The sequence below is a fragment of the Oncorhynchus mykiss genome, chromosome 16 (assembly GCF_057628025.1).
Source record: "Oncorhynchus mykiss isolate SJ-2025 chromosome 16, ASM5762802v1, whole genome shotgun sequence".
Lineage (NCBI taxonomy): Eukaryota > Metazoa > Chordata > Actinopteri > Salmoniformes > Salmonidae > Oncorhynchus > Oncorhynchus mykiss.
Window position 1 is genome coordinate 57,905,001 of NC_143037.1, and position 23,140 is coordinate 57,928,140.

General features: G+C 43.3%; 1 protein-coding gene across 2 annotated transcripts in view; it reads right to left on the minus strand.

Moving 5' to 3' along the window:
* Positions 1 to 1,294: 1,294 nt before the first annotated feature.
* sema3b (sema domain, immunoglobulin domain (Ig), short basic domain, secreted, (semaphorin) 3B) overlaps positions 1,295 to 23,140 on the minus strand; it is an 88,354-nt gene continuing 66,508 nt past the window's right edge. For both annotated transcript variants that reach the window (XM_036947323.2, XM_036947324.2), the window contains exons 5-18: positions 17,821 to 17,940; positions 17,239 to 17,332; positions 16,703 to 16,822; positions 15,669 to 15,811; positions 10,850 to 10,964; positions 10,599 to 10,668; positions 10,267 to 10,411; positions 7,272 to 7,491; positions 6,868 to 6,959; positions 6,705 to 6,746; positions 6,318 to 6,475; positions 5,955 to 6,010; positions 5,273 to 5,412; positions 1,295 to 5,110 (exon numbers count right to left, since the gene is read on the minus strand). In XM_036947323.2, coding sequence (XP_036803218.2) covers positions 4,610 to 5,110; positions 5,273 to 5,412; positions 5,955 to 6,010; positions 6,318 to 6,475; positions 6,705 to 6,746; positions 6,868 to 6,959; positions 7,272 to 7,491; positions 10,267 to 10,411; positions 10,599 to 10,668; positions 10,850 to 10,964; positions 15,669 to 15,811; positions 16,703 to 16,822; positions 17,239 to 17,332; positions 17,821 to 17,940 — 2,016 coding nt within the window. In that variant the 3' untranslated portion in view covers positions 1,295 to 4,609. The remainder of the gene's footprint in view (positions 5,111 to 5,272; positions 5,413 to 5,954; positions 6,011 to 6,317; positions 6,476 to 6,704; positions 6,747 to 6,867; positions 6,960 to 7,271; positions 7,492 to 10,266; positions 10,412 to 10,598; positions 10,669 to 10,849; positions 10,965 to 15,668; positions 15,812 to 16,702; positions 16,823 to 17,238; positions 17,333 to 17,820; positions 17,941 to 23,140) is intronic.

Genomic DNA, 23,140 nt, shown 5'->3' on the forward strand with positions numbered 1-23,140 from the left:
ACCGTAGCCAAAACGATAACCCTAACACTAACTTTAGATCCTAACCGTAGCCAAAATCATAACCCTAACCCTAACTTTAGATCCTAACCCTAGTCAAAACCATAACCCTAACCCTAACTTTAGCTCCTAACCCTAGTCAAAACCATAACCCTAACCCTAACTTTAGCTCCTAACCCTAGTCAAAATCATAACCCTAACCTTAGATCCTAACCCTAGTCAAAACCATAACCCTAACCCTAACTTTAGCTCCTAACCCTAGCCCCCGCCAAGTTCTTTTTTCACTGATTATCATGCACCTAAGAGAATGCTAACATAATAATAATAATTTGATGGGGGCTTATAGTTGTCCTATTTCAAATATGATTTTGCATATCACAACTCCCCGAGACACCCTCTGAGAGTGGGGTCACAGCCAGGGTCACCCTAAAGCTCAAGGGCACATCGAAAAAGAAATTCACATTGTTGGCTCTGGGATTGGAACAAGCAACCTTTAAGTTAATGGCCCAACACTTTTACCGCTAAGCTACCTACCTAACTACATAATTTGATTTTAATTTCATTTATTAGGATCGCCATTAGTCAACGCCAATGGCGACAGCTAGTCTTACTGGGATCCGACACATAACGAAAAAGACATTACAGACAAAAGGCTTTACAATTTACATACATACATGGTTTTGTGTGTGTGTGTGTGTGTGTGTGTGTGTGTGTGTGTGTGTGTGTGTGTGTGTGTGTGTGTGTGTGTGTGTGTGTGTGTGTGTGTGTGTGTGTGTGTGTGTGTGTGTGTGTGTGTGTGTGTGTGTGTGTGTGTGTGTGTGTGTGTTGTTTGTACATGTGTGTATTTGTGCATGGGCATGAACATTGATCAGCTCTGTGACAGCAGGGCCATTATGATATTTCTATGAAGAATGTGAAGCATAATGTTGGTATGGTTGCTCCACTAACCCCCCTTTTCCACAAAAGCCGCTCCTGGAGAATGTCAAGGGCCCAGTGATATGAAGGGGTTAAGGGGCAGTGGTGGCCTATAAGGGGTTGGGGGACATGAAGGCACAGATTGGTTTGTAGATAATGGGAAGAGGAGAGTGAAACGGGGCTCCCACTTCCCCACAGTACAGGCACAGAGCCCCCCCTCTCCTCTGTCGATACAGGGATGCCATCCTGTGTACGATATACCAATTGCATAGTTGTTGGCTGTTGATGTAAGGCTGCAGGCCTAAATACCATTGTTGTGCTGTAATACTCAGTAGTAGTGTAAAACATAGTAGACGACATATGACAATAAACTCCTCAGATGTAAAGTAACTGGGTATTTTATTGTGTTAAAAACAATCTGACATAACAATCCACAAAGAACTTTGGAAGTAATACAGTGCACCATGTCAACTTTGGCCTTGAACTTTGAACTGTCTTCACAGACCACCTCTCCTCCTTAACCAATATCAGCTCTCCTTTCCCCCAAATATACACAAAACACTCACGCACGCACACAGACACACACACTCTTTCTCTCTCAGAAATAATGTTGGGGTGCGTAACATAGCAAGGAATAGCAACATTTACAGAAAGATTTTTTAAATTATGGTATTTTTGGGAGAATGTGTAGGCCTATGGTACAAATATAAGCGCTCTATTCAATCTGTATCACAGAAGTACAGCGTTACAGCGTGATTGAAATTTAAAGGCAGCTCAATCGGAAACTGCCTTAACATTTATAGTGTGCAAACTCTCCCACTTCAGCAATACAGATTGAATAGAGCCCTTAGTCTCTACAAGAAAACAAAAAAATCCTCCACGTCATATTAGCTTATCTGCACACATAAATACATAGCATAACCATATTGACATTGTGCTTTCTCAACTCAGTCGCACCTCTCAGAAGTAGCCCAAAGGCCGGCACATGGCGATATTGAGTGGTTTCATCCTACCATCCACAGGGAATGTACACACTCCCATCCCCCTGCAACGGATCGTACATAAAACATTCTCCATTCAGGCTGCCACGGCGTCCATTTTCTCCTTAACCCAATTTCATTGCGAGAAGGTAGAGAGAAAAAACAGGGAAGATATGCGTACTTTCACTATGAAACACTATTTTCCACCATCATGGTAGAGTAGCTAAATATTAGTACTAATATTTATATATTCCTTAATTCCATTATTTTCCTTTTAGATTTGTGTGTATTGTTGTGAATTGTGAGATATTACTGCACTGCTGGAGCTAGAAACAAGCATTTAGCTACACCCACAATAACATCTGCTAAATATGTTTATGTGACCAATACAATTTGATTTTATTATATTTGGATGTTGCGTATTGCTGCAACCTGATTGGCTAAACACGATATGCATCATCCAGGACTAGCATTAAAATGGTGTTTCATAAAGTATGCATATTTTCCCTATTTCTATCTGCTTTCTCACCATTAAGTCAAGTTAAGGATGAAATGTATACATTTGTAGCCTGAATGGAGAATGTTTTATGTAGGAACAGGTCGACGTGGGACATGAGTGTACAGCCGGCTGCATTCCATTCCATTTGGACGGTAAGATGAAATGACTCAATATCGCCATCTGCAGACCTTTGGGCTATCTCAAAGAGTTTGTCCCAAATGGCACCCTATTCCCTACATAGTGCACTGCTTTTGACCAGAACCCTGTAGGCCTTGGTCAAAAGCAGTGCACTTTAGGGAATAGGGTACCATTTAGGGAGGCAGCCAAAGTCTCCAATGTCCATATGTAGCCACTAACATTGGTCATGCAATTAAAGAGCACAAAACTACAGTCCACTTAACTTATTAATAATGACATATTTATAAAGCAGGTATAAATAACAGACAGGATTTAATACATCTAAACGCTCTCGTAGATTCCATTGGGATAAGGGAAAAAGTAAAAGCATGTTTTATATTACAAAGCCACTTGTCTTTCACAACAGACTATATGTCAGTATATTGAATCACCACAGAACGTCCTTGGACCAGGCCAGGTCTGTACACGGAAAAATCACTAGGTTGCGCTCTACTCACACCACTTCACAGAGGACAAACAGGTTTCGCTGAACACAAGGCAGCGACGGTATCCTGTGTAATTGACACACAGAGACGGGCCTACAGAAAAAGCAGCAAGGAGGGGAGTTCTTATGTCTGTACTTTATCATTTTGTTTTATTGTACCTGATTATTGTCCTTGAATTCAGACAAAACGGTCATTTTTTGCAATTCTTGGCACCTCAGTGGTGATATTTGTCTGTATGTGTTTATGATATGATGGACATATTACATAGCAGGGAATTGACCAGAAACACTCTTCAGCTCTCTTGCCAACACGCACACATGCACACACTCACACACACACGCACACACACACATGCACACAAACACACACATCTACATAAACAGTGTAAAAGAACAAAGTAGGTACCATTTAGAATAAGAATCAAGATGTTTTCACACATAAATATCATGCTTTTAGCCCAAAGATGGGATGTCGTATTTAAAGTCTACTATTCTTTCACAAGGCCTTGCAATCCCACCTACACATTGATGTTGTGCAGTCTGTCATTAGTACCATCTCAACTCCCACATGTAATTGTGTCAGCACACAACACAAGTCATTACAATCAGAAAATACACAGGTCATTTAAATAAAAGACTAAATAAAACATAAAACATATTTCTTGTCACCCCATGAACATATATGTAGAATACCTTCCACTTGCTCTACCTTGTCAGCCATTTTGTAAAACAAAATCACAATAGAACCATTCTATTGATCCTGTACACTCTCTCTGCTTCAGAATCTACCCTCATGGTGAGTACTCGATATACACTGGAATGACAGTATAGTGCCTTCTCCAATCTGTAGTTGTTTGGACCAAAATGCTAAGAAGTATATCAAAGCCTAGCTCTACCACAAAGCACACGTCTACATTATGTTATCTTTGCATATAAAACACGTGAAATGTGATTATATCTACGTGGATCAATCTGCATTTGGAGTTATGTGTATTCTGTCTTGATCCCATTGTTTTTGTCCATCTCACGATTTGTCATCCACATCATCATCAAATTCATTGTCATCATGGGTTGTAAATGTGTGTATGTCTGTTTCCGTTCTGATATTCCAGTTACGAGCCAGTTGTATTTCCGTTGAGAGATTGAGTTACACACACTGAGCCATCCTTTAACTTGTCTGTCTGTCTGTATGTCTGTCTGGCTGTCTGTCTGGCTGTCTGTCTGTCTGGCTGTCTGTTCAGTTTATTCTGCTGTGGTGAGGTCTCTATCAGAAGCTCTCCAGCAGAGTGCATACAAAGTGACTGACAGCTGGGGCAGATAGAATTAGGATGGGGTATTAATAGGAGGCAATACAAGCAAGGGGTGGTAGTCAGGGGTCAGGTGTCAGGGAAGAGTGAAGCATCATGGGGCAGTAGATAGTGGGGTGTCGGAAGGTAAATATTCACAAAGAAGGAGGTGCTGTGTGTGTGTGGTTGACCCCCTCCATAAGTCCTTGGTCTCTATCAGTCTCTGTCCCTCTCTTTTCCTCCTCTTTTTTCCTCTCTCCCTAAACTCTGTCTGTATCAGTCCCTCTCCCTCTCCTCTCTCTGACTGTTGTTACTCCCCTGCGCTTCGCGGTGCTCGTGGGGAGGGCTTCCCGTCGTGGGTTCGGCGGTTCCTCCCCTTGCGGATGTTCTGAAGATGCTTCCACTTCTTGTTAGGGGCCTGGACCACAGGGCCGAGCGGCGGGGCCTGTTTGGCAGGAGAAGCCGGGAAGCTCTTTCCCGATTGGGCATTCTTGCGCGCCCAGACCTGCTCGCAGATCTGGTCCACGGTGCTAAGATTGGGGTGGTCCACCAGCTGCATGAAGTCCCGGTACCACATCTTCTGACTGGTGGAGGGTGGGCCGCCGCTACGGGGGTCCAATCGGAGGAGAGGGTCAGCGGGTGGAGAGGGGGAGGAGGAAGAGGAGGGTACTACCTCCAGTGTGATGTCCAGTAGGGTCTGGGTGAAGCCATGCTCCATGGCGTGGCACTGGTAGAGGCCCGTGTCACGTTTCAGTACCCTCCTTACCAACAGTCCCCGCTCTGTGTGCAGGACACGGTCATCTAGACGCAGCTGGATGATTAAAGCACACACAACTGAAGATTAGAGCTTGAAACAGTCCATGTGAACCAAAAATCACTTTAAAAAAAATCATTATTGGAGGGGAAAGAGTTACTATGAATGACCTCTCGACTGTACAGCCGTTAACTGTAACCTCCCTCTATGTGCTCTCACCTCTTCCCTGGGGTTGTGGGGGTGTTTCTGGAAGGTCCAGGTCACTCTGGCCTGCAGGGATTTGGGGATACACTCCAGGAAGGTACTGCTCCCCTCCACCCCAAACAGCCTCCTCTCTGCCACGCGGTGCTTGTGGTGGTCTGTACCCCATCAGATAATGTTAGATTGCAATTTTATTCAACATTTATTTTACAGTCTTGAGGTTGACAACTTATTATTTCCAGTAGTGTAAGTAAATGTGCATGGGTGTTAATATGCCATCCAAACTCTGAGATAATCACACAGACCTTTCCCTTTCTTGTGCAACACCCTCACTGAGCACATGATATGACATAATTGTGTGAAATCACCATGTCGTGCCATTTGGGTAATTTGTATAATAATTCATGTCATTGTGAGTGACAGAATGCTCTATTGTAGTCTGGGATGTAGGGGTGAGTGAGGTCAGGATGTGGCTTTGGCACGGGCCAAAGAGAGATTATGGCACAGAATCCCACTAATCACCCTGCCCTCTATGAGTGGGAGCATGGGAGAGGGACTTAGATCCTGGTCACAGTGCGCTGACTGCTAACTTGAGATCAGAGTGTGTAACTAAAACTTTTCTGCAAATCTCCTATTGACATCCGCCTAATTTCTGTGAAAGTCTGAGTTCGGGAGTGACAGCAGAGTGAAAGAGTCTTACCTCCTGAACACAGGGTGTTGGGGTCTCCATTCCTCACGTCCTGCCGACGGAAACGTCTGGAAAATAAGAACAAAGTGAAGTGTTGATAGAACAGAGTACAAAGCGTTGCTATGTCGGATCTCTTGTGATTATAATGACTAGGGTAGTAGTCCATTGGGGTATGTACACTAAGAGTAGGGTTGGGGAGTTTAGAGTTGACTGGGTAGAGGATCAGGTTTGGTGATGTTCACAGTTTTAAAGGTAGTGGGTAAGGTTGGTTAGGGTCCATTGTTGGGCAAATAGCATATACTGTAGGTTGTTTAAAATCTGGTGTTGGGAAGATAGCATGTTAGGTTGTACGTTAGAATTTGGAAATTTGTGTACCGTTTGGTGTTGGGAAGGTAGCGGGTGCAAGAGGTGCCGTCCCAGGCGCAGTATGGGTCTCTGGCCAGGCAGCACTCAGCACAGGCCTTCCCATAGACACTGCAGCGATGCAGAGGAACCTGGACCAGACCCGTGTCTGAACCCACATACAGCTGTTGCTATGGGCAGAGAGAGAGAGATAGAGGAGCAAAGTGACATACAGTCAAATGGATATTAAATATCTTGGAATTCATCTTGGAGAGCTCGTACATTGGTGCCTATCCTTCGGATGTTATGTTAGCTCTCAGCTCTTTTCTCATTTCAAATGTATTTTTGTATTTTCTCCCCCACCTTTCTATGCCCCTAAGAAGATGCTTAACAGATTCTTTAGAGGTAAGTGTCTCTTACCCGCTTTGAGGAGATCTGCATGTTAATGATGGATGAGGCATCCTGCAGAGAAGAATAAATGGTTAATTATCCCACTCCTAAATATAATACACGACTATATACTTCCATAATATACTCAACAATTTCTACATACGGAGGCAGCATGATGGATGGGTCCTCTCACCTTGAACACCTCTAGCTCTTCCAGTAGCAGGTCCTCCATGTTCTTCCAGCTCTCTTTAGGTACAGAGATCACCTTCAGCACTGTCCCTTTGTCTACAACACAGACAGGTTTCAGACTGGATCACACACTCTATCCCTGCTTACTATTCCATATACACACGGCTCATTTTATACACTCTACTTAGTATAACACACAGAAGTGCCAATGTGGGGAAAACAAAGCACACTTACACTGTTATCAGTATAAGTGTGTATAAGTGTGGATGCCAGTCTGTTTCTGCTCTCTTGACAACTCCTAATGGAATTGTCATGCAAAATGTTTGGATTGAAAATGACAGCAATGAAGTTGGCAAGAGCACAAACAGATCTAAGCATAACGAGTAAGGGCTACATATAAGTAGTTACCTGTGCCAATGAACATGACGTCATACTGCCCGTCGGCGGCGCCCACCCGGTCCACAGCGATCTGGGTGAAGCTGTAGTCTACGTTGGTCCTCAGGAAGACTGGCCGGCGGTTCAGGGGGTATACAGGGTTAAACATCAGAGGGTGGTGACGCGCAAACTGGATCACGTCGTCAGGGAAACCCTTCGTGGACTCGAAACTGCCGAACGTCTTGCTGGGGCACTAAGGGGTCAAACAGAGTAACAGCACAGCGGTTATTATAAGGTTATTATGAGGTTATCGGGAGGTTAAAATGAGTTAAAACAGGCTGTAACAAACGTTACACATATAGGCCTATCTAAATGAGTCTGAAGTGAAAAACAGACATGGTCCTCTAACTAAAGGTTAAAAGGGTAAAAGGTCATTCCTAGACAAAACATTGTATGTAGAGAATATGCGTTTCTATGATCTATGAACTTAATCTTTATTATTTTAATTGACTGCGCTGTCAAATGCTGTATCTTTAAAACTTCTCTAGGATAGGGGGCAGCATTTGGAATTTTGGATGAAAAGCATGCCCAATTTCAACTGCCTGCTACTCATCCGCAGAAGATAAGATATGCATATTATTAGTAGATCTGGATAGAAATCACTCTGAAGTTTCTAAAACTGTTTGAATCATGTCTGTGAGTATAACAGAATTTATGTAGCAGGTGAAACCCCGAGGACAAACCATTCAGATGTTTTAATTTTTATGTCACCCTCTTTTCAATGAGGTTTCATTGGGTTTACAGATTTCTAAGGGACTTGCTTGCAGTTCCTACCGCTTCCACTGGATGTCACTTGTCTTTAGAAATTGGTTAAGGTTATTCCTTTGTATAATAAAGAATTACGGCCATCTTGAACAAGTGTCACTTCATGTGTACTGTTTGATAGAGGTACAAGACCAGAAAGCATGCTTGAGTTTATTGTCTTCCTGTAGTGAACACAGATCATCCCGTCTTCAATTTTATCAATTATTTACTTTAAAAAATACCTAAAGTTGTATTACAAAAGTAGTTTGAAATGTTTTGGCAAAGTTTACAGGTAACTTTTGAGATATTTTGTTGTCAACTTGCGCAAGTTGGAACCGGTGTTTTTCTGGATCAAACGCGCCAAATAAATTGACATTTTGGATATATATGGACGGAATTAATCAAACAAAATGACCATTTGTGATGTTTATGGGACATATTGGAGTGCCAACAGAATAAGCTTGTCAAAGGTAAGGCATGATTTATATTTTTATTTCTGAGTTTTGTGTCGCGCCTGCAGGGTTGAAATGTTTTCTCTCTTTTGTTTACTATGGTGCTATGCTCAGAAAATGGCATCGCTTGCTTTCGCCGAAAAGCCTTTTTGAAATCTGACATGTTGTCTGGATTCACAACACGTGTAGCTTTAATTTGGTATCTTACATGTGTGATTTAATGAAAGTTTGATTTTTATAGTAATTTATTTGAATTTGGCGCTCTACATTTTCTCTGGCTTCTGGCCAAGTTGGACGCTAGCATCCCACATATCCCAGAGAGGTTGTAAGTAATGGGGGCTAATGGGAGAAAAGAAGTGTGAAAAAAGGCCTGTCTGTTTACACCAGGGGTAAAGTTATGCTGCTTCTGGGGAGTCTGTTTGCAGTGGTGTAAAGTACTTAAGTAAAAATACTTTAGGGTACCATGTAAGTTGTTTTTGGGGGTGTCTGTATTTTACTTTTTGTATTTTTGACTACTTTTACTCTACTATATTCCGAAAGAAAACAATGTACTTTTTACTCCATGCATTTTCCCTGACACCCAAATGTACTCATTACATTTCGAATGCTTTAGCAGGACAAAAAATGGTCCAATTCACACACACACAGAGATAACTTCCCTGGTCATCCCTACTGCCTCTTATCTGGCAGACTCACTAAACAGAGAACTTCCCTGGTCATCCCTACTGCCTCTTATCTGGCAGACTCACTAAACAGAGAACTTCCCTGGTCATCCCTACTGCCTCTTATCTGGCAGACTCACTAAACATAAATGCTTTGTTTGTAAGTTATGTCCTGAGTGTTGGAGTTTGCCCTGGCTGTCCATAAATTTAAAAAACAAGACAATTGTGCCGTCTGGAATGCTTAATATAAGAAATGTGAAATTATTTATACTTTTACATTTCATACCGAAGTATAATTATAACCAAATACTTTTAGACTTTTACTCAAGTAGTATTTTACTGAGTGACTTTCACTTTTACTTGAGTCATTGTCTATTATGATATCCCTGTTTATTTTTTATATATATTTTTTTGTGGGTAGATCAGCTTTAATATTGCAGATATATTGTGGCTTCTATCAATGCAATTGTCTTCATCATTTCCAATCCCCCATATATATATAATTTAGTAAATAAATATATAATTTTAAAATATATATTTTTTAAATATATTTTACTTCTTTATTATTGTCCCCTAACCCAACCACCCCTCCCCTAATTGGAGTAAAATAATGGACAACAACACTTAGGCTTCTACTTCCATCTTATACATACTATATACATTTTACGGCCAGTATATTTTACATGAGTTACATTTTGTTTGCTTTAAGTCCAAACCTTCAGCTCCCCTCAACCCCTCCCATCTATCTCTGAAGACCATCCCGTTTTGATTCCTAGCTGACAGAAATATTTATTTGACAGAAGTTCTAAACCTTTCTATTCTCATAGTTTATTCAGATTGTAAATTAACGATGACATTTTTTGATAAGAGTATTAATATTTTATGGATCGAATGACTATGACTTTTCAGATCACCCAGCAGTGCTATTGGTAGAGTTAACTCCAAGTAAAGGTTGCAATTCTTCAGCCATTCCTGAACCTGCGACAACAAATGATTTTGTGTCTTCGCAGCAAAACCTGCAGAGTTGGGGTGGATGTATTTTCTGTTCAGTGAATTGTGGAAACAACGGGTAGCCATCTGCGTTCAGTAAATTTCCACAGAGCTACGTACCATGCCAGGGCGTGGGTAGGGGACTTTGCCCTGGAAGGGCACCCACTGATAGTTTGGCCCCTCTTTGTGGGCGAAAGGCCCCAGGAAGGCTCTGCGGATGTCATTCATGGTGTAGATACACACAGCTGATCCCTTGAATACACTGCTGCTGGGAGTCAGGGGACGCACAGTTAGAGACAAGGCCTACTATTAAACACACTATCATAGTCAGGAACTACAGTAACACACAGGGTGGGAAGACACATGCACACACACACACACACATACACACACACACACACACACACACACACACAGAATAACTCAATACATCGCCTTGTTTAAACTCTGACCTAGAGGTAGAGAAGACGGTGTAGACCAGAGGGTTCTTCCTGTCCCTGGTCTGCAGCAGGAATACGTCCCCTGTGGCAGGTACACAGGTAAGGTCAAAGGTCAAAGGTCAGAGAAACACAAACATAACCTCCCGCTCTGTCCATTTAGCTCAGATGAATCTTCATTGGTTGTGTAGATATCCCCTGCCCAGATATAGCCTGGAGTGAGAGCTAGGATCAGATAACGAACTCAGACTTTAACGGTTACTTACGGAGCTCATCAAAGTAGGTGTCACTGCCGTCACTGCCTGGCACAGAACAGATGAGACGAGTCTTCAGGAAGGTGGTCCACTTATTGACCAGACTACGCTGGCCACCCATATCATTCTGCAACAACAAACCAAATAGATATTATAGACCAATGTTATAAAGTCAAGATACCCGTAATAATATGTAACTGTTGTATGAACAATAAACATTGAACAATGTTGTATACAAAACAGTGTCAATGACACAATACACTGGATGTGTCCACCAGAGGCGAAGGAAAAGTTATGAATGTATGGAATAGTATTGACTAGGGTACGGTATGGTACAGTATGATTAAGTATGGTAGAGTGTGATTAAGTATGATACAGTATGGTACAGTATGATTAAGTATGATACAGTATGGTACAGCATGATCAAGTATGGTTCAGTATGATAAAGTATGGTACAGCATGATTAGGTATGGTACAGTATGTTAAAGTATGGGGCAGTATGAATAAGTATGGTACAGCATGATAAAGTATGGTACAGTATGATAAAGTATGGTACAGCATGATTAAGTATGGTACAGTATGATAAAGTATGGTAGAGCATGATAAAGTATGGTACAGTATGATTAAGCATGATACAGTATGGTAAAGTGTGATACAGTATGATACAATATGGTACAGCATGATAAAGTATGGTACAGCATGATTAAGTATGGTGCAGTATGATTAAGTATGATACAGTATGGTACAGTATGATTAAGTATGATACAGTATGGTACAGCATGATAAAGTATGGTACAGTATGATAAAGTATGGTACAGCAAGGATTAAGTATGGTACAGTATGATAAAGTATGGTACAGTATGATTAAGCATGATACAGTATGGTAAAGTGTGATACAGTATGATACAGTATGGTGCAGCATGATAAAGTATGGTACAGCATGATTAAGTATGGTGCAGTATGATTAAGCATGATACAGTATGGTACAGTGTGATACAGTATGATTAAGTATGGTACAGTATGGTATATTATGATACAGTATGATTAAGTATGGTACAGTATGGTACAGTATGATACAGTATGATAAGTATGATTAAGTATGGTGTAGTGTGGTACAGTATGATTAAGTATGGTCAGTATGGTACAGTATGATTAAGTATGATTTAAGTATGGTGCAGTCTGATTAAGTATGATTAAGTATGGTACAGTCTGATACAGTATGATTAAGTATGGTACAGTATGATTAAGTATGGTACAGTATGGTAGAGTATGATACTGTATGGTACAGTATGATACAGTATGATTAAGTATGATACAGTATGGTTCAGGCTGATACAGTATGATTAACTTCTTTGGGACTGGGGGGCAGTATTGAGTAGCTTGGATGAATAAGGTGCCCAGAGTAAACTGCCTGCTACTCAGGCCCAGTTGCTAATATATGCATATTATTAGTAGATTTGGATAGAAAACACTCTGACGTTTCTAAACTGTTTGAATTATGTCTGTGAGTATAACAAAACGCATATGGCAGGCAAAAACCTAAGAAAAAATCCAACCAGGAAGTGGGAAATCTGAGGTTTGTAGTTTTTCAACTTATGCCCTATCGAAGATACAGTTGGATATTGGTCATATTGCACTTCCTAAGGCTTCCACTAGATGTCAACAGTTGTTAGAACCTTGTTTGATGCTTCTACTGTGAAGTGGGGGCTCATAAGGGCTGTTTGAGCCAGGTGTCTGGCAGAGTGCCATGAGCTCGTGACACGCGTTCACGTGAGAGTTAGCTCGCGTTCCATTGCTTTTCTATAGACAAAGGAATTCTCCGGTTGGAACATTATTGAAGATTTATGCTAAAAACATCCTAAAGATTGATTCTATACTTCGTTTGACATATTTCTACGAACTGTAATATAACTTTTCGTCTGAACTTTCGCATGGACTTGCCTGCGCATCGTGATTTTGGATTGTGTACTAAACGCGCTAACACAAGGAGGTATTTGGACATAAATGAGGGACTTTATCGAACAAATCAAACATTTATTGTGGAACTGGGATTCCTGGGAATGCATTCTGATGAAGATCATCAAAGGTAAGTGAATATTTATAATGCTATTTCTGACTTCTGTTGACTACACAACATGGCGGATATCTGTTTGGCTTGTTTTGGTCTCTGAGTGCTGTACTCAGATTATTGCATGGTGTGCATTTTCGGTAAAGCTTTTTTGAAATCTGACACAGTGGTTGCATTAAGGAGAAGTTTATCTAAAGTTCCATGCATAACACTTGTATTTTCATCAACATTTATGATGAGTATTTCTGTAAATTGATGTGGTTTTCTGCAAAATCACCGGATGTTTTGGAACTTCTGAACGTAACGCGCCAATGTAAACTCAGATTTTTTGATAAAAATATTAACTTTATCGAACAAAACAACATGTATTGTGTAACATGAAGTCCTATGAGTGTCATCTGATGAAGATCATCAAAGGTTATTGATAATTTTTTTCACTATTTCTGCTTTTTGTGACTCCTCTCTTTGTCTGGAAAAATGGCTGTGTTTTTCTGTGACTTGGCTCTGACCTAACATAATCGTTTGGTGTGCTTTCGTCATAAAGCCTTTTTGAAATTGGACACTGTGGCTGGATTAACTTCTCTAGGGTAGGGGGCAGCATTCAGAATTTTGCATGAAAAGCATGCCCAAATTAAAAAGCCTGCTGCTCGGGCCCAGAAGATATGATATGCACATAATTGGTAGATTTGGATAGAGAACACTATACAGTCTTTCGAAATTGTTTCAGGCTTGTATTCTGATAAATGAGGGAGCAAGATCAGTCTGAATGAGTGGACCCTGACGTGTCACAGAGCTTTTTCATGCGCAATCCCGAGAGAGTGCCTTTCTTGTTTACTTTTACGTTGACGACGATATTGTCCGGTTGAAATATTATAGATCATTTGGGCTAAAAATAACCTGAGGATGGAATATAAGCATCATTTGACATGTTTTTATGAACTTTACAGATACAATTTGGATTTTTTTGTCTGTCTGTTTTGACTGCGTTTGAGCATGTGGATTACTGAAGGAAACGCGCAAACAAAACAGAGGTTTTTGGATATAAAGAGACTTTATCGAACAAATATTGTTGCACTCAGAAGACATTCATTTACTCAATAAATGTTTATTGAGTAAATGAATGTCTTCTGAGTGCAACAATATGAAGATCATCAAAGGTAAGGGATTAATTTTATCTCTATTTCTGAGTTGTGTAACTCTTCTGCTTGGCTGGTTACTGTTTGTAATGATTTGTCAACTGGGCTATGTTCTCAAATCATCGTAAGGTATGCTTTCACTGTAAAGTATTTTTTTAAATCTGACACCGTTGTTGGATTCACAAGAAGTTCATCTTTAAACCTATGTAAAATATGTTTTGTTTTCTGAATTTTTATATATAATGATAATAATAATGAGTATTTCTGTATTTGAATTTGGCGCTCTCACTGGATGTTGGCCAGGTGGAACGCTAGGGGGGACGCTAGTGTCCCACATACCCTAGAGAGGTTAGCGAGACGTTTATCTTTAAAATGGTGTAAAATATTGTATGCTGAGGAATTTTAATGATGAGATTTCTGTTGTTTTGAATTTGGCGCCCTGCACTTTCACTGGCTGTTGATGAGGTGGGACGCTACCGTCCCGAATATCCCAGTAAGGTTAACCTCTCTTGGTTAGGGGGCAGTATTTTCACGTCCGGGTGAAAAAAGTGTGCCCAAAGTAAACTGCCTGTTACTCAGGCATATGATTGGTAGATTTAGATAGAAAACACTCTAAAGTTTCTAAAACTGTTAAAACTCTGTGAGTATAACAGAACTGATATGGCAGGCGAAACCTCGAGGACAAACCATACCAAAAAAGAAAATGTTTAGCCTACCACCGTTTTCAATGGCTGTCACTTTTATTATAAGGTGAACTCCTCCCAGATTGCAGTTCCTGGGGCTTCCACTAGATGTCAACAGTCTTTGTAAAGAGTTTCATGCTGGTTTTTGGAAAAATGAGCCAGAAATTGTAGTTTTCCTTGGTGGCTCCCATTTTGGATGTAGTGTTTCCAAGCTTGTGGAAGATAGCGTGTTCTTTGGTATTTTTCTCTGGTAAAGATAATAACGATTCTCTGTCTTAAATTGTATTGTTTATTTACGTATTAGGGTACCTAAGGTTTGATTATAAACGTTGTTTGACTTGTTTGGAAAAGGTTAATAGTAACGTTTGGGATTCATTTTGTATGCATTTTGATGGAGCGAAACTGGGTGGATTATTGACTGAAGCGCGTGTCACACCTGCCTGCTTGAAATATGTTTTTCATGCTTTTGTATGCGGGGCGCTATCCTCAGATAATTGCATGGTGTGCATTCACCGTAAAGCCTTTTCTGAAATCTGACACAGCGCCTGGATTAAGTATGGTACACTATGATACAGCATGATTAAGTATGATAAAGTATGATTAAGTATGATTAAGTATGGTGAAGTACGATTAAGTATGGTACAGTCTGATATAGTATGATTAAGTATGATACAGTATGGTACAGTCTGATGCAGTATGATTAAGTATGGTCAGGTCTGATTCAGTATGATTAAGTATGGTGAAGTACGATTAAGTATGGTAGTCTGATACAGTATGATTAAGTATGGTAGAGTATGATACAATATGATACATTATGGTACAGTAAGATACAGCATGGTACAGTATGATACAGTATGATACAGTATGATACAGTATGGTACAGTATGGTACAGTATAAGATGTAATACAGTACAGGTACAGTATAATCTGAGTGGTGTTCTCACCCTGCAGAGCTGTCCGATACGGGAGTAGGTGGACTTCCCCAGACCCTGAGCCTCCACCGCCGTCTCCCGGAAGAAGAAGAAGATCTTATCATCGTCTGGGTTCTCACTCTCTGGCACCCAGAACGAACCCACAAACTTAGGCTCTGGAGGAGAAAACACTGCATGTGTTATAATGCACTATAAGGCACAGTAGGTATTATACATTCACTTATATGAGCCATTATATGTGTGTGTATCTCATAGAAAATGTTACCACTTGATACACACACAATCATACACAATTAGAGATATGCTGACAAACTTGGTCTCGTAGGAATCGTGTTAATAGTATCAACAACATATACTTATATAGGCAGCTACACATCCATACTGACAAACAGTACACACACTCAACACATACACACTCTCAACACACACACCCTCAACACATACACACTCAACACACACACACACTCAACACACACACACTCAACACACACACACACACTCAACACATACACACACTCAACACACACACACTCAACACACACACACTCAACACACACACACACACACTCAACACATACACACACTCAACACACACACACACACTCAACACATACACACACTCAACACATACACACACTCAACACATACACACACTCAACACACACACACACTCAACACACACACACACTCAACACATACACACACTCAACACACACATACTCAACACACACACACACTCAACACACACACACTCAACACACACACACACTCAACACATACACACACTCAACACACACACTCAACACACACACACACACACTCAACATACACACACTCAACACACACACACTCAACACACACACACACTCAACACATACACACACTCAACACACACACACTCAACACACACACACTCCACATACACACACTCAACACACACTCAACACACACACACACTCAACACATACACACACTCAACACATACACACACTCCACATACACACACTCAACACACACACACACACTCAACACATACACACACTCACCGTTGAGCCAGCGTGAGTCGTGTTGTTCAGTGCGGATGGATGGTCGTCCCCCCAGACTGCGGAAGATGGTGAAGTCTCGTCCCATGAGGTCTGTGGCCACACCCGCATACAGCTCATCACCTTAGAGACAGAAAGAGAGGGGGACAACATGCAGTTGCTACGCTATGAATTTATAGTACCTTTGTAAGTGGCTGCGGTGCCATCTCGTACTACCAAAAGACGCCTTGAAGGCGTGTACTTGTGTACATTTTAGTCATCTAGCAGACATTCTTATCCAGAGCGACTTTCAGTTAATGCATTCATCTTAGGTAGCTAGGTGGGACAAGCACACATCACAGTCATAGGAATTACATTTAGTAGAGTAGGCTGATAGCCTAAAGGTTGAATGTATCCTTAACCACAGATCTAGGATCAGATTACCTAAGCTATTTACCATTCTAAACCGTTAAGAGGATGACAAGCTTTTGACGCTGTATCAGATAAGGAGAAACTTCCACCTACTCTGTCTGAGAGGCTGACAGAAATGCAAAACTCACCTATCAGTACTGAGGCTGCAGGGTGACGGGGGTCATATGGACTTTTCCCTTTCCCATCCTCCACCTTGGACAGGTCAATCCTGAACACATAGTCCTGGAGGGGGGAGAGGGGGAGAGGGGGGAGGGTGGAGAGAGAGAGAGAGAGGGGGGAGAGAGGGGGAGAGAGAGGGGGGAGAGAGAGGGGGAGAGAGAGGGAGAGTTGGGAGAGAGAGAGGGGGGAGAGAGAGGGGGGAGAGAGAGGGAGAGGGGGGAGAGAGAGAGGGGGTAGAAAGAGAGCGAGGGGAGAAAGAGAGGGAGGGGGGAGAGAGGGGGGGAAGAGAGGGAGGGGGGAGAGAGATAGGGGGGAAAGAGAGGGGGGGAGAGAGAGGGAGGGGGGAGAGAGAGGGAGGGGGAGAGAGGGGAGGGAGAGGGGGGTTACAGTGCAGAGTAGAACCATCATAGATATATAACAGGTGATCAGATAGGATCTCATCCATGGTCTCTACTTGTGTGTGGATGAAAGAGAGAGAGAACTGGGAAATAGGAAGATGACAGATGAGCTGGAGGTGTGTGTGTGTGTTTTCTTGTATGTGTGCCTCTTACCTCCATCTTCTGTCCCACCTCTACGAAGGCGCAGGTGGGGTGGAAGGCCCCGGTTCCACAGGCATATAGGTGGGTGCGGTTGTAGTGGTGCACTATCTTCACATAGTTCACACAGTCTGTCTGCAATACAAACACACACACACACCAGTTCAACAATGTCCCTTCCCTCAGTTACAAGCTCCATCAACAGAGCATCCCCTCATTTTACTTTAACTTTCTACCTTCACAATGCATTTAATGATGTGCATTCTTCACATATCTTACACTGCCTGCTTGTAAAACATTATTATTCTCTTCTCCTGTCTGCACCACATCTCCCTCCTCCCTCCTTCCCCTCCTCATATCCACTGCTGCCGTTCTGTCTGACATAAACTGTCCCCTTCGGTATCTTGTTGTATTACACAGTGATCCTGGTCATCAGTTATGACTAAGTGGCCTCCTGGCAGTGATATCAGCCTCAGTGACGCCAGAGAAGAGAGGAGAGGAGAGGCGAGAGGAGAGGAGAGCAGAGAAGAACAGAGAAGAGCAGAGAGGAGCAGAGGAGGGCAGAACAGAGCAGAGCGGAGAGCAGTAGAGGAGAGCAGAGAGGAGCAAGACAGAGCAGAGTGGAGTAGAGCAGAGGAGGGCAGAACAGAGCAGAGCGGAGAGCAGTAGAGGAGAGCAGAGAGGAGCAAGGCAGAGGAAAGAAGAGCAGACCTAAAAAGGAGCAGAGGGGAGCGGAAGGGAGCGGAGGGGAGGGGAGCAGAGTAGAGCAGAGTTGAGCAGAGGGGAGCAGATGGGAGTAGAGCGGAGTCGGTGGGAGTGGAGGGGAGCAGAAGGGAGCAGAGGGGAATAGAGGGTAGTGGAGGGGAGCAGAGGGGAGTAGAAGGGATTAGTTAGTAGTGGAGGGGAGCAGAGGGGAGTAGAGGGGAGTAGAGGGAGTGGGAGGGAGTGGGAGGGAGCAGAGTGAAGTAGAAGGGAGTGGAGGGGAGCGGAAGGGAGTAGAGGGGAGCAGAGAGGAGTAGAGAGGATTAGAGTGGAGTCGAGTGGAGTAGAGGGGAGGGGATGGGAGGAGAGGGGAGGGGAGTGGAGTGGAGCGGAAGGGAACAGAGAGGAGTAGAGAAGAGTAGATGGAAGTAGAGCGGAGCCGAGAAGAGTAGAGGGGAGTGGAGAGGTTGTGGAGGGGAGCAGAGGGGAGCAGAGGGGAGTAGAGGGGAGTAGAGGGGAGTGGAGAGGAGTGGAGGGGAGTGGAGAAGGGTGGAGAGGAGTGGAGAGGAGCGGCGCAGAGGGGAGAAAGTGGAGCAGATGGGAGTAGAGGGGAGTGGAGTGAAGTGGAGGGGAGCAGAGGGGAGCAGAGGGGAGTCGAGGGGAGTCGAGCAGAGTAGAGGGGAGTAGAGTGAAGTCGAGGGTAGTAGGGGGAAGGGGAGTGGAGGGGAGTAGAGGGGAGTCGAGAGGAGTAGAGGGGAATAGAGAGGAGTAGAGGGGAGTGGAGGGGAGCGAAAGGGAGCAGAGGGGAGTCGAGAGGAGTAGAGGGGAGTAGAAGGGAGTAGAATGGAATAGAGGATAGTAGAAGGTTAGGGTTAGCCCTAACCCTAACCCTAACCCTACCCCTCAAAGGCCCGTTGCCCCCATAATGGCCACTTGCTATAGCATACCAGCGTTTCTAGAAAGTCGGTGGTCACTGACAAAACAAAGCCCTGACGTAACATCCTGCACTAGGTGCCCTTTGACCCCCAGGAATAACAGTGTGCAGCTGAAACACAAGCTCCACAGGCCCAGGGCAGGGAGGGCAGGCAGGGTGGGACACCTTGCACAATGGGCCCTGAGTTAATGAGTAAACTCTACAGGCCGTGACTGAGCCACACACAGGGAGGTTAAAGGAGAGGAGAGGTTTAAAAGGAACCCATCTTACTCCATACAACCATGTTTACCCCTACCAGACGGACCAAGGCCTTTACCTCTGATAGAGACAGCCAGAGAGGTTAACAACCACTCCCCCACTCTACACTTGCCCCTTCCTTCAGTCCCTTAGTGCGGCACCAGCTGTTCTGTTCTCCACTCCCATACTGTAATTATCTATGGGGCCATCCCCCCACCCCTCTCCCACCCTCCTCTATCTGCTCATCTGAGCAGGTCACTGGTTCCAGCATGTGGAGTAACCCCCCAGACACCAGCTATTGAACAACACACACGGAGACACAGGCACACACACGCACGTACGTATGCATGCACGAACACACACATCACATCTGTCTGTCCAGGGTCAAGTTTCACCCCTTATCCATCTGGACCCCGGGGGAACACCGGAGAAGAGGTTTACAAAGAGAGCTGACACCACACTGGGGATATATCAATGTATCTTTTCTTTCTCGTGTGTGTCGGCTCCTCTCTCTGTCAGTGTCTCTATTTGCCTATAAGTCAGTGTACATACATGAACTTAGTGTCTGATTCATCCACCTAGTCCTGTTCTCTGTGATTAGCCAGTGTCCCTCTGGGTCAATCTGGGGGGTTACAAAGCCTGTACCCTTCAGCTATTAATGCTAGGAGGGAAAATATATGAGGTAATTTCTTCTCCTCAATAAATATAATACACTGAATAGTCCACCTATCATTGGTGTAGTATGTGTATGTATGTGTGTGTGTGTGTGTGTGTGTGTGTGTGTGTGTGTGTATGTGTGCATGTGCGTGTCACTAAACTTTAAGCCTGTATGTGAGTGTTTGATGTTGAACCAGAATTTAGACATGTTTGTTAACCAGTCGTCTCTATTCTCTCTATTCTGTCTTTATCCCTGTTTGGCTGTGCCCCGCCCAATGAGTGACATACAGGGTTATGTACCCAGTGACGCTGTAGCCCAGCCTGGCCCTGCCTGCTAACCGGAGTTCTGCCTCATTAACCCAGACACACACAGCCCTGCTGCCCTGGTCTGGAACAAAGGGCTTCACAGAGCCTGGCGCTTTCAAAGACCGGGGGTGTCAGAGACCATGGGGGTCAGAGACCATGGGGGTCAGAGACCAAAGGGGGGTCAGAAATGGGGGGGTTGTCAGAGACCAGGGGGGAGGCAGACCCTCTGGTATTGCAGCCCTATTGCATACACTCTAACACACACACACACACACACACACACACACGCGCACACACACAGGGCTGGTGGGCAGACAGAGGGAGGCTTTGATGTGTGGCAATGTGGAGGAGAGAGAGAGAAAGGGTGACATCACCCTCAACTGGAGCCCCAGCATCTCACACAGGAGTAACAGAGCAACGGAGCAACGGACACCCCGCACAGACCAGCAAGACACCCTCCCAGACCTGCGATACCCCCTTCCGAAGGACCTGTACCGGGAGAACCAGCGGCAAGGAGACCTACACCCCCCCCAAGCAAACCCTGGCCAAACCCTTCCAGATCAGACCTATGCCTCTTCTGCCCTCCCCCCATGCCTCCGCCCCCTCAGCAAGGACCTCAAGATGACAGCCGCACATATGTCCAGGCCATGAGCAGAGCAACAGGCCCAACCTCCACTAATACTTTAACGATGACAGCTTCTCTATCCTAGATTGAGAGATGAACCACTTCCAGACGCAGAGAGATGTACTACTCTGTGACGACCTAAATGCCAGAACTGGACATTAACCTGACACTCTCAGCACACAGGGGGACAAACACCTACCCCCCCCCCCCCCCCCCAAGGTATAAATTTGTCAGGGGAGGCCAAATATTATATTTGACTTTTAACTTCCCTATTAAATAAAAAAAAGAAAAGAAATTGAAATTGAACAACAATGAAAAATGGTTTGATGAAGAATGCAAAAACCTAAGAAAGTAATTGAGAAACCTATCCAACCTATCCAACCAAAAACATAGAGACCCCAGAAAATCTGAGCCTACGCCTTCACTATGGTGAATCACTAAAACAATACAGAAATTCATTACGGAAAAAATAAGGAACAGGATGGCAGAAATCAGCTCAATGTAATTGAAAAATCCATAGAATCTAACCTCTTCTGGGGAAATTGGAACACACTAAACAAACAACAACACGAAAAGTGATCTATTCAAAACGGAGATGTATGGATAAACCACTTCTCCATTATGTGTGTCTCTATAACAAAAAACAAACATCAAAAACAAATACATGATCAATTACAGATCCACAGCCTATTAAAGACTATCAGAACCCATTCAATTACATTGAATGAACTACAGGACAAAACACAAACCCTTCAACCCAACCTTGGGAAAATCCTCAACATTATTATTAACAGCAGGTTAGTTCTTTCCTCAGCGAAAACAATGTGCTGAGCAAATGCCAAATTGGCTTTTTACCAAATTACCATACGACAGACCACGTATTCACCCTGCACACCCTAATTGACAAACAAAACAAAACAAAAAAACACAACACTTTCTTTCCACAGGGCCGTGGGGTGAGAGAGGGATGCAGCTTGAGCCCCACCCTCTTCAACATGTATATCAACAAATTGGTGAGGGAAATGTCTACTGTTTGCTGATGATTTGGTGCTTCTCTCCCCAACCATGGAGGGTCTACAGCAGCACTTAGATCTTCTGGTCATCCAAAAAAGGCCCAGTTCCCAAGACCACAAATACAAATTCCATCTAGACACCATTTCCCTAGAGCACACCAAAAAAACATGCCTACTTCCACCTAAACATCAGCACCACAGGTAACTTCCACAAAGCTGTGAACGATTTGAGAGACAAGGTAAGAAGGGCCTTCTACGCCATCAAAAGGAACATCAAAACACTTTAATCAGTTCTAGAACCCATTGTCCTTTATGGTTGTAAGGTCTGGGATCCGCTCACCAACCAAGAATTCATAAAATGGGACAAACACCAAATTGAGACAACATGCATAATTCTGTAAAAACATCCTCCGTGACTAACATACAACACCAAATAATGCATGCACAGCAGAATTAAGATGATACCCACTAATTATAAAAAATCCAAAAAGAGCTGTTAAATTCTACAACCCCCTAAAGGAAGCGATTCCCAAACCTTCCATTACAAAGCCATCATCTACAAAGACATTAACCTAGAGGAGAGACCCCTAAGCAAGCTGGTCCTGGGGCTCTGATCACAAACACAAACAGACCACACAGAACCTCAGGACAGCAACACAATTAGACCCAACCACATCATGAGAAAACAAAAAGAGAATTACTTGTTACATTGGAAAGAATTAACAAAAAAACTGAGCAAAAACTGGAATGCTATTTGGCCCTAAACAGAGAGTTCACAGCGACAGAATACCTGATCATTGTGACTGACCCAAAATTAAGAAATGCTTTAACTGTGTACAGATTTAGTGAGCATGGCCTTGC